The following is a 14,626-nucleotide window of genomic DNA, read 5'->3' as shown; positions in this document are numbered from 1 at the left end:
GGCAATAAAGTGAGTGGGCTTTTTGTGAAAGTAATAGGTTCTCTACAATAGCAATCATGAGGAACAAGTATACAAACCATCTAGATACCCCCGTGGGATATCATCTGATTTATGGAATAGATCCGCACTTTAGATAACCAACTGCATAAACTGAAAGAAGTGGCAGGGAGAATCTAATAATGGAAGCTCAACAAAGAACAAAGAGACAACCTTTCCATGGTAGATGCAACAGACCCAATTGTTCACCAACTTGTTGATACATCACTCCCCTATGGTACAATCTCCTATTTGTTATGCACTCAGGACCGCCTTTCGTGTGGCTTCTTCATTATAGTTTTGTAGCTTGTTCGGAGTTTCAGAGAAAGATGTTTCTTTGTGTAATATCCGATTACCCCAATAAAAAATAATTGACGACACTAATTAGATTTTTAGTTTCAAACAGTTTGTTATCAACTGAATTGCAATCCATTGCAGAATCAATATAGCAACACAAAGTGGATGTGTTCTTCTTCATACGGGGGCCATAAGTTTGTGCAACAAGAACAACACCGCGATGGTGTACAAAGGGCCAATTCCCGTATCGCAAACACCCATTAACGCTGTATTGTCACTTGTCACTGTAGGAGAGCTTCCTCTTGTATTGTTCGTCTGTTACGGTCTCCCACTTCTTTTTCCTTTTCACTGCTAACCCAATGGCCTTTGCTCTCAAATGTTGCTTCTGCTGTGAAACCAAAAGTGGAGAACAGACGTAATCTCCAGCGAATCAATTTGCTATTCGCAGAAAGAGGGGAAATGCAAAGTAGCCCGGAAGCGCTACCATTACTGCACTCTGTAAAACATTCTGCAAATGCAACGTTTGGTGTACTAGTGTGGAGATGGATAGATCGATCATATACTGCTTCGATTGGATGGAAGCAATGTGGATGTTGAACGATACTGCCATTGCGTCCTCAGAAGCTTCCATACAAAAGATTTCTCAACACGAATTTGCACAAATTTGCATCAAAATTCGCGCAAGCTCTTACGCAAAACACAATAACACTAATGTATGCAACTATTCACGTAGCGAGTACCACCAGGTCATTGAAGTACAGTCGTAACAACTGCATTTGACTTGGTCTCCCCCTTACTGTTACAGAAATGGAGAATGGAATGCATCAACCGCGTCCGCTTAAGAGTCGTCAAAACAACTACATCTATGGGATCTATCCGTTTTCTGCTCCATCTTCATTCAATAACTCCCCCTCACATCTACATTATCACATGCCATCTCTTTGACTGATCCCTCAAGGCTTAGTTTGTTGAGTGTTCTCCCCATATCACGGGTAAAAAATAATAAATCAAACGTTTTTTTTTTTCTTTTCCGCACCACAAAAATGTCCCAAATACGTCAAAAGATTCACAGCCTTATGCGCAGAGATATTACCCAATTGCTCTTCGCTAGGAACAACAACAATTCTTATATAAACATTTACAGAAATCTCCTTCTACGTACACTACACACCACAACCCTAAACAATGCCTACTAGATCTCAATTTTTCAACCCAGAGACCGCACCTTACTACAACCCTAAGACTGAACGGAAAGTTGTGATCATCACTGGTGGAAACTCAGGTATAGGATGGTACACAACACTTCATTTGTACCTCCATGGATACGTCGTTTATATGGCAGGAAGAACTGAACTGAAGGTCAGAAAGGCGTTTGAGGATATTGAAAAAGAAGCACAAGCAAGAGCAACAAAGGAAGGTAAAACAGATTATGTTTTTGGTGAACTACATCACATTTACATTGACTTGATGGATTTGTCATCAATCCCCAAAGCAGTTGCGGAGTTTGCTGCTGCCAAGGAGGAGAAGTTGGATGTGTTGATAAATAATGCTGGAGTCATGGGAGTACCTTATGAAGTGACCAAAGATGACTATGAAATTCAGTACCAAGTAAACTTTGTTGCTCATTTCCTCTTGACTCTTCAATTGGTTCCATACTTAAGAAAAACTGTTGATGCTGGAGGAACACCTCGAATTGTCAATTTATCGTCAATTGGACACAATTTCTCCTACAAGCATTTCAGGCCAGATCAAAACAAGTTGAACACATTCCCCAGTAGTATCTTTACCTGGGTTAGATATGGTATTGCCAAGACAGCCGAGATTCAGATCACCAAGGAATGGGCCATCAAGTATCCTCAATTTTTGTCAATTGCAATCCACCCTGGTGTCATCTTGGGTACAAACTTGTATGATTACTGGCGTCAAGTGCCTATAATTAAATACCCAGCCAATGCCATTTTTGCAATTTCCGACAAGACTATTGGTGTTAGTAACGAGGAAGGCTCCTTGGCTACATTAAGAGCAGTGATGGATCCAAAGTTGAACCCTAAACAAGATAATGGAGAGTTTCTTGTTACTGGAGGTGTTGCTGAAAAACCAAGCAAAATTGCTAGAAACTTGGAGTATGCCAAAGAAACATGGGACTGGAACATTGAACAATTGGAGAAACGTGGGTTCAAAGTTTGAAGGAAAAGAGTTGTTTCTCGCGAGAGCTACTTGTATTGGGCGTTTAGTTCGACAATTGTATAACATATTTAGTAGCGGCTTATTATATCGGGCGTTTATTATGCAAGATAATCCGCCGTAACAAGAATAATCAGCAACTCAGTACTACACGACACTTTTAATTTTGGTAATACCGTTTCTAAGTGACCCATATGCGAAGCTGGGCCAGGTTGAAACAAGTTTTTGCCCTTGATTCAATACATCCACAAAAGCAAAATAGATAACGAAATACTAATCTTTGAGTAAAAGTACACTACTCCCCACTATTATCTCCCACACCCCTCTCCCTTTCTCAAAAGAAAAAAAATGATTATGCTTCCTACACCGCTCTTGCCGTGCTGATTGCAAATCCAGTCAAGTCCAAATGTTTGGAATATTAAAGTATGTTGACAAAGAGTAAATGAGACATTTCAGAGCTTAGTACTAACTTTTTTCAAGCACGTTAATCTCGCTTGTGTATCCGGTGTTTGCTTCAACAATTGCCGTTATAAATAGCATCGATGAGCCCAATTTGCCTCCTCACATAAATGCCCTTCAACGGTGGCTGATATACTGGGTCATCCTCGGGGGTGTAACAACTATTGAAAGTGTATTGCCTTTCATTACATATCTTCCAGGATATTCCTTGTTGAAGGTTGTCTTTCACATTTGGTTGATCATTCCAATGGTGGTTGAAAGTGATGACAGGAAAGCTTCTGGGGCACCCTGGCTCTTTTTTCAATACGTCAAACCCTATTTTGAATCAAATAAGGAAGCCATTAAGAAGTTTGTGTCCAATCCATTCGATCTTAAGACGGTTTTGAAATTGAGTTCGCTTGCAATGAGGGAAAACAATGATACAGATACAACAACTGCTACTACAACTGGATATGGCTATGCTAGTATGTTGGATGGCTCAATATATATGGTCAAGAATATCTTTACTAGAGAGGTGGTTACTGAAGAAGCACCCGACAACAATACCGAGGAATTTGACATTGTTGATAAACCCGAGGCAACCGAAGCTTATCAGAAAAAGGGTTACTTCTGGTGAATTCTTACTTCAATTGAATTATTCTTTTAGCTTTGTTTCTATTTACAATCCTAGGTAATTGGACACTTGACTACGTGCCTGGTGCAACTCGTCAAACTTTTTTCCTCTTTTAGCCAGTTTAGGAATAAATCTTTCCACTTTACTTGGTTCTTCAAACAACCCGTCATATGCCTCCAACGGTTTATTTTTATCAGCACCACTAGCCATATTATGCTTGACAATCTCTTCACTATTTTGTTGTTGTAATTTCAAATCGTCAATCTTCTTCTGAGGCACTTCCGGCCAAATAAATGGCTCTGCCATATCAATCGTCATTTTCTTCAATTGAGGTACTCTATGTCTAGCTAAATCGCTAATATTTCTTGTCCATTTAGCTGGTTGTAATTGTACTGTTATATTCAATGCTCTTAATCCATAAATGTTCCACAAATAATCTCGTAAATCCATTTTATTCATTGACTTGGGCACCAAAAACTTAGCTTGATACGGGGTATGCTTGGCATTTGGACGTAAAAGACAAATTCTTCCACCCGGAAGGTAAACTTTGTTCTCACCTTGAGTAAAATGAGGTTCATCCATGGCCAAATCTTGTTGAAACTTTTCAAATTGGGCACGTGCTCTTTCTGAATCAGTTTGACTAACAAATCTATTAGGTATTGGTTTCCCATGTTCAACGTATAGTTTTGCTAACTCTGAATTTGGGAATAATGTTGTAGTTGGCGATTGTGCCAAAATTGGTGGTCTCACTTTGCGAAAGCCATATTTTGGTGGGTTAAGCTCAACAGTATCCGCTTTAATTTTGGGGTACTTTGCAGGTGGTAGTTTATGATGAACCGACCTCGTGAATGTTCTTAGATAGGACATTCTTTTGCAGCAGATGCTATATGTATATACTCTTGAGGATGAAAATTTTCAGAGAAAAAAAGGTCGTGTTAGGTTAAATGTGAAGTTGTTGAAGAGAGAGAAAGTCAAATGAAAAAAAAAAAAAAGACCCAGTCCCATAAACATCTACATCATTTGCCCCTTGCTCCTCATTTCGTCGTCACGATGTCAGAAGATCAATATGACCCGTACATGTACGATGACTCTCAAAGTATCACTCCAGAGGATTGTTGGACTGTGATTACGTCCTTCTTTCAAGAGAAAGGTTTGGTGTCTCAACAGTTGGATTCATTTGATGAATTTATTGAATCAACGATACAAGAGTTAATTTGGGAAGACTCACATTTGATCTTGGATCAACCAGCTCAACACACATCTGAGAAGGATAGTAAGAACAAGAGGTATGAGATCACTTTTGGTAAAATGTACATTTCGAAACCCAGTCAAACAGAAGGTGATGGTACTACTCATCCGATGTTTCCTCAAGAGGCAAGACTACGTAATCTCACATATTCAGCTCCGTTATATGTCGATATGTCGAAGAAGGTTTTTGAATCCGACGATAACAATAGAGTGGACAACGAGCTTGAATGGAAGGAGCAAATAGTGCAAGGAGAAGACAGTGATAGTCAAGTTTACTTGGGAAAAGTACCTATCATGGTGAGGTCAAAATTTTGCATGTTGCGAGACTTGGGTGAACACGAAATGTATGAATTGAAGGAATGTCCTTATGATATGGGAGGTTACTTTGTCATTAATGGTTCTGAAAAAGTCTTGATTGCGCAAGAAAGAAGTGCAGCAAACATTGTTCAAGTTTTCAAAAAAGCTGCCCCATCTCCAATTTCTCACGTGGCTGAAATCAGATCGGCTATTGAAAAGGGGTCGAGATTGATCTCAGCTATGCAAATCAAGCTCTATGGCCGTGATGAAAAGAGTCTGTCTGCAAGAACAATCAAGGCGACATTACCATATATCAAAGAGGATATCCCTATTGTTATCGTGTTTAGGGCACTCGGTGTTGTCCCTGATGGGGATATCTTGGAACACATATGTTATGATGCCAATGATTGGCAAATGTTGGAAATGTTGAAACCCTGTGTCGAAGAAGGGTTTGTGATTCAAGAACGAGAAGTGGCGCTCGATTTCATAGGTAGAAGAGGTGTTTTGGGTATAAGGAGAGAGAAGCGTATACAGTATGCTAAAGATATTTTGCAAAAGGAGTTATTGCCAAACATTACCCAAGAAGAAGGATTTGAAACGAGAAAGGCATTTTTCCTTGGTTACATGGTTAATCGATTATTGCTTTGTGCTTTGGAAAGAAAAGAACCGGATGATAGAGATCATTTTGGTAAAAAGAGACTAGATTTAGCAGGACCTTTATTAGCCAACTTATTCCGTATTTTGTTTAAAAAATTGACAAAGGACATTTACAACTATATGCAAAGATGTGTTGAAAATGATAAGGAATTCAATTTGACATTGGCAGTCAAGTCGCAAACCATTACTGATGGGTTGAGATATTCGTTGGCTACAGGTAATTGGGGTGAACAGAAAAAGGCCATGAGCTCAAGAGCGGGTGTTTCGCAAGTGTTGAATAGATACACTTACTCATCCACTTTGTCACATTTAAGAAGAACAAATACACCTATTGGAAGAGATGGTAAAATTGCTAAACCAAGACAATTGCACAATACTCATTGGGGTTTAGTGTGTCCTGCCGAGACTCCCGAAGGTCAAGCGTGTGGTTTGGTTAAGAATTTGTCATTAATGTCGTGTATATCCGTTGGTACTCCATCAGAACCAATCCTGTCGTTCTTGAGGGATTGGGGGTTGGAGCCATTAGAAGATTATGTCCCATCAAACTCACCGGATGCAACTAGAGTGTTTGTGAATGGTGTTTGGGTAGGTGTGCATAGAGAACCAGCATCATTGGTTGATTACATGCGCGATCTCAGAAGAAATGGAGACATTTCACCCGAAGTTTCCATCATTAGAGATATTAGAGAAAAAGAATTGAAAATCTTCACCGACGCTGGTAGGGTTTATCGTCCCTTGTTTATTGTTGATGACAACCCAGACTCAGAAACGAAAGGCGATTTGAAATTGAAAAAAGAGCATGTTAATAGATTACTTGAATCTTCGTACGATGGCGATGAAGATGAACCATCGTACACTTGGTCGTCTTTGGTAAGGGAAGGTATAGTCGAATACGTGGATGCTGAAGAAGAGGAAACAATCATGATTGCTATGACACCTGATGATCTAGAAGCATCAAAGAGTAATTTAACTGAAACCCAGCAGCAAGATTTACAAATGGAGGAACAAGAACTAGACCCAGCAAAGAGAATTAAGCCAACGGGCAGTAGTAATACCCATACATTCACTCATTGTGAGATACATCCTTCAATGATTCTTGGTGTTGCTGCATCCATTATTCCATTCCCTGATCACAATCAATCGCCACGTAATACGTATCAATCTGCGATGGGTAAGCAAGCCATGGGTGTCTTTTTGACAAATTATGCTGTGAGAATGGACACCATGGCTAATATCTTGTATTATCCACAAAAGCCATTGGCCACCACCAGAGCCATGGAGCATTTGAAATTCCGTGAGTTGCCAGCTGGTCAAAATGCCATTGTTGCTATTGCATGTTATTCTGGTTATAATCAGGAAGATTCAATGATTATGAATCAATCATCAATCGACAGGGGATTCTTTAGATCCTTGTTTTTCAGATCTTATATGGATTTGGAGAAACGTCAAGGTATGAAAGCTTTAGAGACATTTGAGAAGCCTTCGAGGTCAGACACTTTGAGATTGAAGCATGGTACTTATGAAAAATTGGATGACGATGGGTTGATTGCTCCTGGTGTTAGAGTTAGTGGAGAGGATATAATTATTGGGAAAACAACACCTATTCCTCCAGATACCGAAGAATTGGGTCAAAGAACGCAATACCACACCAAGAGAGACGCATCCACTCCATTGCGAAGTACAGAGTCAGGTATTGTTGATCAAGTTTTGTTGACTACTAATGGCGATGGAGCCAAATTTGTTAAGGTGAGAATGAGAACAACAAAAGTACCTCAAATTGGTGACAAATTTGCATCTAGACATGGTCAAAAAGGTACCATTGGTGTTACATACAGACATGAGGATATGCCTTTCACAGCTGAAGGTATTGTCCCCGATCTAATCATTAACCCACATGCTATTCCATCGCGTATGACAGTCGCGCATTTGATTGAGTGTTTGTTGTCCAAGGTTTCGTCCTTATCTGGACTTGAAGGTGATGCATCACCATTCACTGATGTTACTGCTGAGGCTATCTCCAAATTATTGCGAGAGCATGGCTATCAATCGAGAGGGTTTGAAGTTATGTACAATGGTCATACGGGTAAGAAACTTATGGCACAAGTATTTTTCGGACCTACTTATTACCAAAGATTGAGACATATGGTTGACGACAAGATCCACGCTAGAGCAAGAGGTCCCGTTCAAGTCTTGACTAGACAACCCGTAGAAGGTAGATCTAGAGATGGTGGTTTACGTTTCGGAGAAATGGAGAGAGACTGTATGATTGCTCATGGTGCCGCTGGTTTCCTTAAAGAGAGATTAATGGAAGCATCCGATGCATTCAGAGTGCATGTATGTGGTAGCTGTGGATTAATGACGGTTATTGCCAATCTCAAAAAGAATCAATTTGAATGTCGCTCTTGTAAAAACAAGACAAACATTTACCAAATTCATATTCCATATGCGGCCAAATTGCTATTTCAAGAGCTTATGGCTATGAATATTACTCCAAGGTTGTACACCGAAAGTTCTGGAGCCAGTATTCGTGTATAGTTTAGATAGATATATAAATATGTACATGATCTCTATACTTGATGTGACAAGTACTTTTTCCTAAGTTCAGCTCTCTTAGCTTCATTCTCCTCCAATTTGGCCAACTTGGCTCTAACATCTTTCATTTCATCCGCAAATGCTATTAGATTTTCTTTGTATGGATGCTCATCCCCATCAAATACTTTTAACCTGTCCATTCTGACCAATCTGTGCTTATTCTTTGGAATCATTCCTTTAACGGCTCTTTTCAACACCTCACCATATCCTTTATTTGCAATCATTCTCTCCATGGGGATCAAGTTTAACGTTCCCGGACGCGATGTATGATGCCAATAAGTTTTATCCTTTAACTTGTTACCGGTGATTTTCAAATGTGCACAGTTTGTAACAACAACATAATCACCGTGATCTCTATTGGGGGTATATGTAGGTTTATGCTTACCTTGTAGTGTAATGGCAATTTGTGAAGCTAACCTACCAAGAGTCCTCGAATCTGCTGCAACATCAACATGATGCCAAACTCGAGTAAGTGCCAGTACTGCGTTACCAATCCTTTGCGACATTGAAGCGTTGAAAGTATATCTCCCCAAGTAGGTGAGCCCAAAGGTGAAATTTTTTTTTTTTTTTCGTTTCCTACTTCAAACGAAAACCAAAAAACAAAAAGAAGTCGAAATTTTCACCATCATCGTTGTTCTGGGGGTGAACAACAACAACATTGCACCAGGAAAAAATAGAACAGCATCACATTTCATTCTGTATTATATGTATAATTCTAACCTATAGAGTCATAACTTCAAAATGTTTTTTTTGAAAGATTTATCGTTAAACCTAACGTTGCATCCATCATATTTCGGCCCTCAAATGGACCAATTCTTAAGAGACAAACTATTGAGTGATGTCGAAGGTACATGCACTGGTCAATTCGGATACATCGTATGCGTGCTAGATTCCATGAATATCGATGTTGGGAAGGGAAGAATTATTCCAACCACGGGGATGGCTGAGTTTGAGGTAAAGTATAGGGCAGTTGTTTGGAAACCATTCAAAGGTGAAGTTGTTGATGGTGTGGTAACCACTGTTAATAAAATGGGCTTTTTTGCTGATGTTGGACCATTGTCGGTCTTTGTTAGTACCCATCTAATACCATCAGATATGAAATTCAATCCATCGGCCAATCCACCAGCTTACTCAAGTCCTGACGAAAATATAGAGAAAGGATCAAAAGTTCGATTAAAGATTGTTGGGACAAGAACAGATGTTAACGAGATCTATGCGATCGGTAGTATCAAAGAGGACTACCTAGGACCAAGTCCTTTGTGATTAAAAAAAAATAGAGACACTCGAACTGAACAAGGAATCAGATCTTTTATTACCTTATTTTCCCTTGCTCGTCGTCACTAGAATCTATAATCATCGGGTCTTTCAAACTACCAATGGACACATATAGTTGCTCAATCCTTTTCTCTCTCTCTCTTTTTCAACTTTTGTGCCCATTCTTCCTCCATTTGCTTCATTTCTGTAGGTTCTTGTGTGTAATCTTCAAATACTAAAAATTCATCAATTAATTTACCCTTGCCTAATTCACAATCCAACACTTCTATCAACTTTTGTTTCTTGGCAGGTGAAGTTTCTATCTCACCAAACAATGATCGAACTTGTTTTGGACCCGACCTGTGCCCCGCTCCGGTTGCTTGAGATGTTACACCAACGGTGTTATTTTTTGTACTTTCATGTCCTCTCCTTCCTCTTGAAAAATAGTTAAATCCTCTTTCATGCCATCAGCAGGTATATCAAAATCTGAAGTTTTGTAGTCATCAAAAAAAGAGTCGTCGATTTTGAGTTGACCTTTTCAAAGATGTTCGGTCGGAGTGCTGGGACAATTTGGCAACAAAGTTTGAGCGCCAGGACCATAATTGGTTTTGAATGGAGATTGTAATGACGAAGGTGACAAAGAGTCAAAACTTGGGGATTGTTCAGGAAGGAGATGCAGTCGCAATGGATTGAGAACTGGCTGAGCTAACGGGTTTGTCATTTTGTGTTGTGATTGTTGATTAGCATCATCAGAGGCATTGAGTGGTTGTTGAGATCCTTCCTGCACATCACCGGTAATCGATGGGTGAAGATATGAGTGTTATCGTGACTTGAAAATATCACTTTCGGCAAGATTTATCTTAGCAGGGTTATGATGAGGTGCAGGTTGAAGATGCGTAGTAAACACATTTGATTCTTGATGTAATGAGCTGCGCATCTCATCAATTGTAGAAAATAGTCTCTCAATTGATTGAGAATCATTAACTCCTGTGGACGCTTTAGTGTTTGTGTTGCTCTCATTCTCAGATCCAATATTAAGCACCCGTGGTTCATTAGCTAACGATTCAACGGCCTTCCCTGACGCGGTGGCAACTTGTGATCCTTTCTTCTCATAACTACTTTTTGCCTTCCCCGTTCTGTCGAAGAAAGTTGCAATAAACTCATCAATGACTTTCTGTTTCTCTTGCTCCCTATCTCTTTTGAGTTGAATTAAATTGAGCTCTAATTGCACAAGACGTGAGGTTGACTCACTTTTGATACGCTCTAGAAACTCTTGCATTTTCTTATCAAATTGAACTAAAATATTATCAAGTTGTGCATAGACCAAGTCTTTTAAAGCTGCTTTGGAAAACAGTCCATTCTCGATTGCTTCACGATGGACTCCCTGTTTTTGCATTTCCTTTGCTTGATTTCCTGGTAATTGTTCACCTAGGAAGGGATGGCGTTGTGCCAGCTTATTTGAGGTGAACGATTGTTATTAAACTGGAGTGGTAGTAGACGAGTGGAATGGCCGTGTGTTATCAAAGACAGCCTCTGTGCAGAGCATACTGGTCTCGAGGTTTGGGCTCATGGGGTACTCTGGATCGTTATTTACTCTGTCCGTTTCTGCTGATAACCCTTCTTCGTCCTCAACATATAAATTACCAATGTCTGCATCTCCATTATTAATTGACTCTCCAGTTACTGAATCGTGCGATTCAGTCTCAATAGCCCCAATCGGTGGATTTAAGTCCCTTAAATACTCATTAAGCAAAGACTTTGCAGCCACCGTCTTCACCCCCACTTGATCACCCACTACACGTTTATGTTCCTTCGCCTGATCTACACTCTTCTCAGAAGACATTCTCATTGCAGGATGTGGTCTGCGCGAGCGTATAAAAAGTGCAGAATATTGTTTCTGCATTTTGTCATGGGCTGATTGAGGTTGTTTTGAAGTGCTGGATTTCGAATCCACGGCTGGTGGTATTTTAGTAAATGGCACTTTAATTGTATTGTGACTTGACTGTTGTCCATGGTTGGTGTTGAAAATATTGGTATTGTCCCTAGTGATAAATTCTTTAATTTCAGCACCATTAGCCGATATATGTTGGATTGCTTGTGGCCCATCGGGGAAAGATGATTGTCCGATCACGTCAACCCGATGCTTGAGAAAAGTGTCTTTTGACTTAGCGTTACCGGCTGACGTGCTAGTTTTGCCAGTTGGATTAAACTGTGGTTCGGAAGTCGAATCGTTGCTAATCTTTCCTACACTTCTTTTCATCATTTCAACAGAGATATTGCCTTCATGTATGAAATGGCCATTCTTCAATGACCTATTCGTGCTCAGTGCTTTACTTTTTGTGCTACCATTGTAGTCTCGATTTGGAAGCAAGCCTAAGCTCTTCAAAGATTGATCCGTTGCATCGTCGATTTCGTTTTCATGTTTATGACGTCTGTCGTTGCTCGTTAGTCCAACATTTTCATCGTGATGTGTTTCTCGCGCAGTCTGGTATTTCCCGATTTTCTGCTCCTTTTGCGATATTCCTTCGTTTCCAACCTTAGTATTATGATCTTTGGGTGAAGAAGGCGCAAAATGATGTACACTGTGGGTATTAACTGTAGGAGTTCGTGACAATATCAGATTGTTTATTTCAGGGACGTTTTGCGGATAAGTCGTTCCATTTTGAGGAATCCGCTGTGTACCAGATACTCGCAAGTGTCTAACTTCTATCACTTGAGGGATGGAATGCTTGTTTTCTACATTTGATGAATTTTGTGCATGCGATTGTTGAACCTGCAATCGCGCTTGCGCTATTGAACGACTCATTTGGAAGAAGTTCAGTGCTGTCGATTGATGCTGATGTTGATGGGGGTGTTGCGCAAATGCCTCCTGAGGTAGTGGCTGCAGCGATATTGATGGCTGTTGTTGTTGCTGCTGCTGCTGTGTCAACACTTGAATATTTTGCTGCATGTTTTGTTGATCTGAAGTTAATACGTTTCGCCTATTACCACTCTGGACAAAGTCTTGCTGTTTATTATTTCTTAGTTGCATCATCTTGCTCTCATTTTGGGCACGAGAATGATTTGAAAGAATTGCATGAATTTGGCCCGTGGTCGCCCCGGAATTGGAAACTTCCGTAGAAACTAAAGCGTCGTGATCTAACGGGTTGTTGTTAAGAAAGCTTGTCTCATCAGTTCCAATATTTATGGAGCCACTGGCTAATGGAGTTGATGTTGTACGAACTTGGGTCCCTGGTAGAGGTACCACATGCACAGGGGGTGAATTCTGCATCTTCAGTACCTCAAACAAGGGTGTGCCATTACCTGACTTAGCAAAAAATTGCCGAGGGGCCTGTAGCTGCAACGATTGTGGCTGTTGTTGTTGATGTTGATGAAGGTGGACACACGGTACATCGGGTTGATTTTGCATCACTGCCAAACCTTCAGTTCTACTTTCATCAATTTGTTGATTGATATTCTTGCGGGCATCAATTATTTCTCGAGCTTTACCTTCAACTTTGATCTTGTTTGAAACTTCGTCCAACAGAAGCTTGGTTTCAATATAGTCATTAACTTCTTCAACTATAGTAACAGCCGTTGGCCGTTCTTCTTCTTCTTCTTCGTCATCATCATCATCATCCTCATCACTCAATACGATCACTACATCGTGTCTACCATTGACCTCAACACCGGACTCTAACTTCACCTTGACTTCAGTCTCCGCTGCTTTCACCTCTTGGTTTGGTTGTTCTGGTTTTGCTTTCAACGCTAATTCCTCTTTCTCGTCATATGGGCACCATGAGCCATTTCTTGTTATCCTTACATAATCAACGTCTTCGGTTATAGTATTGACGATTTCTTCAGCATATTCACAAACTGCCAAATCAGAAACATCGAGCGGTTCTGAGCAGCGCGGACACTCCCAAGTTGGTGACTCGTACTGCTGAATCATGAAATATCTCAAATCAAAACATTCGAGATGTTTGCAGTTTTTCGTTTTGATGGGAATATTGATTTTGGCATAAGTGTATGAATCCCTCAAAGTTAATAAGATATCCTTCATTTCAATGTCATCTCGACTCAAGTCCTCTACGTTTTTCTTAATGATCTCAATTGCCTGTTGTTTGGGAATTTTGGGATGGTCAAGAATCTCTTGAATAACAGTTTCAAAAGGTATTATTTTCACGAAGTATAAATAAACATAGTAAGTGTAGGTGTCATCCATATAACTTATGCGAATTTTGTTCAACTCAGGAGGGCCAAGTAAATATTCCGTCAAATCAACTGGTTTCGCTGTTCCCGGTTTATTTACAAGGCCCCCATACTTTCTGTTGTCTAATTGTTCATTATTCACCGTTAGATAATGCGGACTTGGGTACTCTATCTTGATGTTATCGGATGTTCGTCCATCAGTCATCTTTCGACCACAAAGTAAGTAAATTCGTATACTAGGGTCTTCTTTTTTCAATAATCTATGTTCCACAGCATTAAACATAAACTGAATATTCAATTCGGTTCTCTTCTTCTTCGGTCGACACGCTTGTGGTGAAACATGAACTGGCTTCATTAATTCAAAAAATGGACTTTGAACAAAGTTGATGTGATGATCCTTTACCGGGTGTGAGTCCTGAAGATGTAATCCACCCTCCAAAGAGGACACCGGGGTACCAGCGCGTGAAATACCTATACTTTTGTAGTAGTTGTACAATTCATTATAAGTGATTAACTGCTCGTTTTCCTCAATTCTTCTCATTAATTCATTTATAGCTGCAAGTCGTACCCCTTCATCAACATTTTTCAGTTCCTCAAGGTTTAGCAAAGCTCTTTTAATAAGCTCATCTTTTGTACCTCCAAAACCTAGTGCCAAAAGTTTACAAAGGCTTCTCAAATGTGAAATCTTTGACAGCTTTATTCGTTGTATGGTACGCTCAACGTCACGTTGTGAGAGTGTGAGAGGAGTAGGCATTTTTCCATCGCTGGGTAACTTATATATGCTGCTTTTAAGGGTTA

General features: G+C 40.0%; 8 protein-coding genes across 8 annotated transcripts; 4 read left to right on the top strand and 4 right to left on the bottom strand. All coding sequences in view use genetic code 12, as the record gives it.

The window, feature by feature from the left end:
* Positions 1-1,518: 1,518 nt before the first annotated feature.
* CPAR2_109390 (uncharacterized protein) lies at positions 1,519-2,520 on the top strand (the record flags this gene model as incomplete). Its single annotated transcript, XM_036807222.1, has 1 exon — positions 1,519-2,520. One exon carries the CDS (start codon positions 1,519-1,521, stop codon positions 2,518-2,520), a length of 1,002 nt encoding a protein of 333 aa, XP_036664080.1.
* Positions 2,521-2,923: 403 nt separating this feature from the next.
* On the top strand, positions 2,924-3,592 carry CPAR2_109380 (uncharacterized protein; the record flags this gene model as incomplete). Its single annotated transcript, XM_036807221.1, has 2 exons — positions 2,924-2,940; positions 2,998-3,592. 2 exons carry the CDS (start codon positions 2,924-2,926, stop codon positions 3,590-3,592), a joined length of 612 nt encoding a protein of 203 aa, XP_036664079.1.
* A 42-nt stretch (positions 3,593-3,634) lies between these two features.
* MRP20 (mitochondrial 54S ribosomal protein uL23m) lies at positions 3,635-4,456 on the bottom strand (the record flags this gene model as incomplete). The annotated part of the gene is made up of 1 exon (XM_036807220.1): positions 3,635-4,456. One exon carries the CDS (start codon positions 4,454-4,456, stop codon positions 3,635-3,637), a length of 822 nt encoding a protein of 273 aa, XP_036664078.1.
* Positions 4,457-4,639: 183 nt separating this feature from the next.
* CPAR2_109360 (DNA-directed RNA polymerase II subunit RPB2) lies at positions 4,640-8,326 on the top strand (the record flags this gene model as incomplete). Its single annotated transcript, XM_036807219.1, has 1 exon — positions 4,640-8,326. The coding sequence occupies one exon, from the start codon at positions 4,640-4,642 to the stop codon at positions 8,324-8,326; it is 3,687 nt and encodes a 1,228-aa protein (XP_036664077.1).
* A 32-nt stretch (positions 8,327-8,358) lies between these two features.
* Positions 8,359-8,889, bottom strand: CPAR2_109350 (mitochondrial 54S ribosomal protein uL13m; the record flags this gene model as incomplete). The annotated part of the gene is made up of 1 exon (XM_036807218.1): positions 8,359-8,889. The coding sequence occupies one exon, from the start codon at positions 8,887-8,889 to the stop codon at positions 8,359-8,361; it is 531 nt and encodes a 176-aa protein (XP_036664076.1).
* Positions 8,890-9,124: 235 nt separating this feature from the next.
* RPB7 (DNA-directed RNA polymerase II subunit) lies at positions 9,125-9,646 on the top strand (the record flags this gene model as incomplete). Its single annotated transcript, XM_036807217.1, has 1 exon — positions 9,125-9,646. One exon carries the CDS (start codon positions 9,125-9,127, stop codon positions 9,644-9,646), a length of 522 nt encoding a protein of 173 aa, XP_036664075.1.
* An 811-nt stretch (positions 9,647-10,457) lies between these two features.
* On the bottom strand, positions 10,458-11,033 carry CPAR2_109330 (uncharacterized protein; the record flags this gene model as incomplete). The annotated part of the gene is made up of 1 exon (XM_036807216.1): positions 10,458-11,033. One exon carries the CDS (start codon positions 11,031-11,033, stop codon positions 10,458-10,460), a length of 576 nt encoding a protein of 191 aa, XP_036664074.1.
* An 81-nt stretch (positions 11,034-11,114) lies between these two features.
* Positions 11,115-14,582, bottom strand: SIZ1 (SUMO ligase; the record flags this gene model as incomplete). The annotated part of the gene is made up of 1 exon (XM_036807215.1): positions 11,115-14,582. The coding sequence occupies one exon, from the start codon at positions 14,580-14,582 to the stop codon at positions 11,115-11,117; it is 3,468 nt and encodes a 1,155-aa protein (XP_036664073.1).
* Positions 14,583-14,626: the final 44 nt, after the last annotated feature.

This window comes from Candida parapsilosis, contig 005569 (genome assembly GCF_000182765.1).
Source record: "Candida parapsilosis strain CDC317 annotated contig 005569".
Lineage (NCBI taxonomy): Eukaryota > Fungi > Ascomycota > Pichiomycetes > Serinales > Debaryomycetaceae > Lodderomyces > Lodderomyces parapsilosis.
Note: the sequence above shows the minus strand (reverse complement) of the source record. Positions and strands in the feature narration are given on the sequence as shown.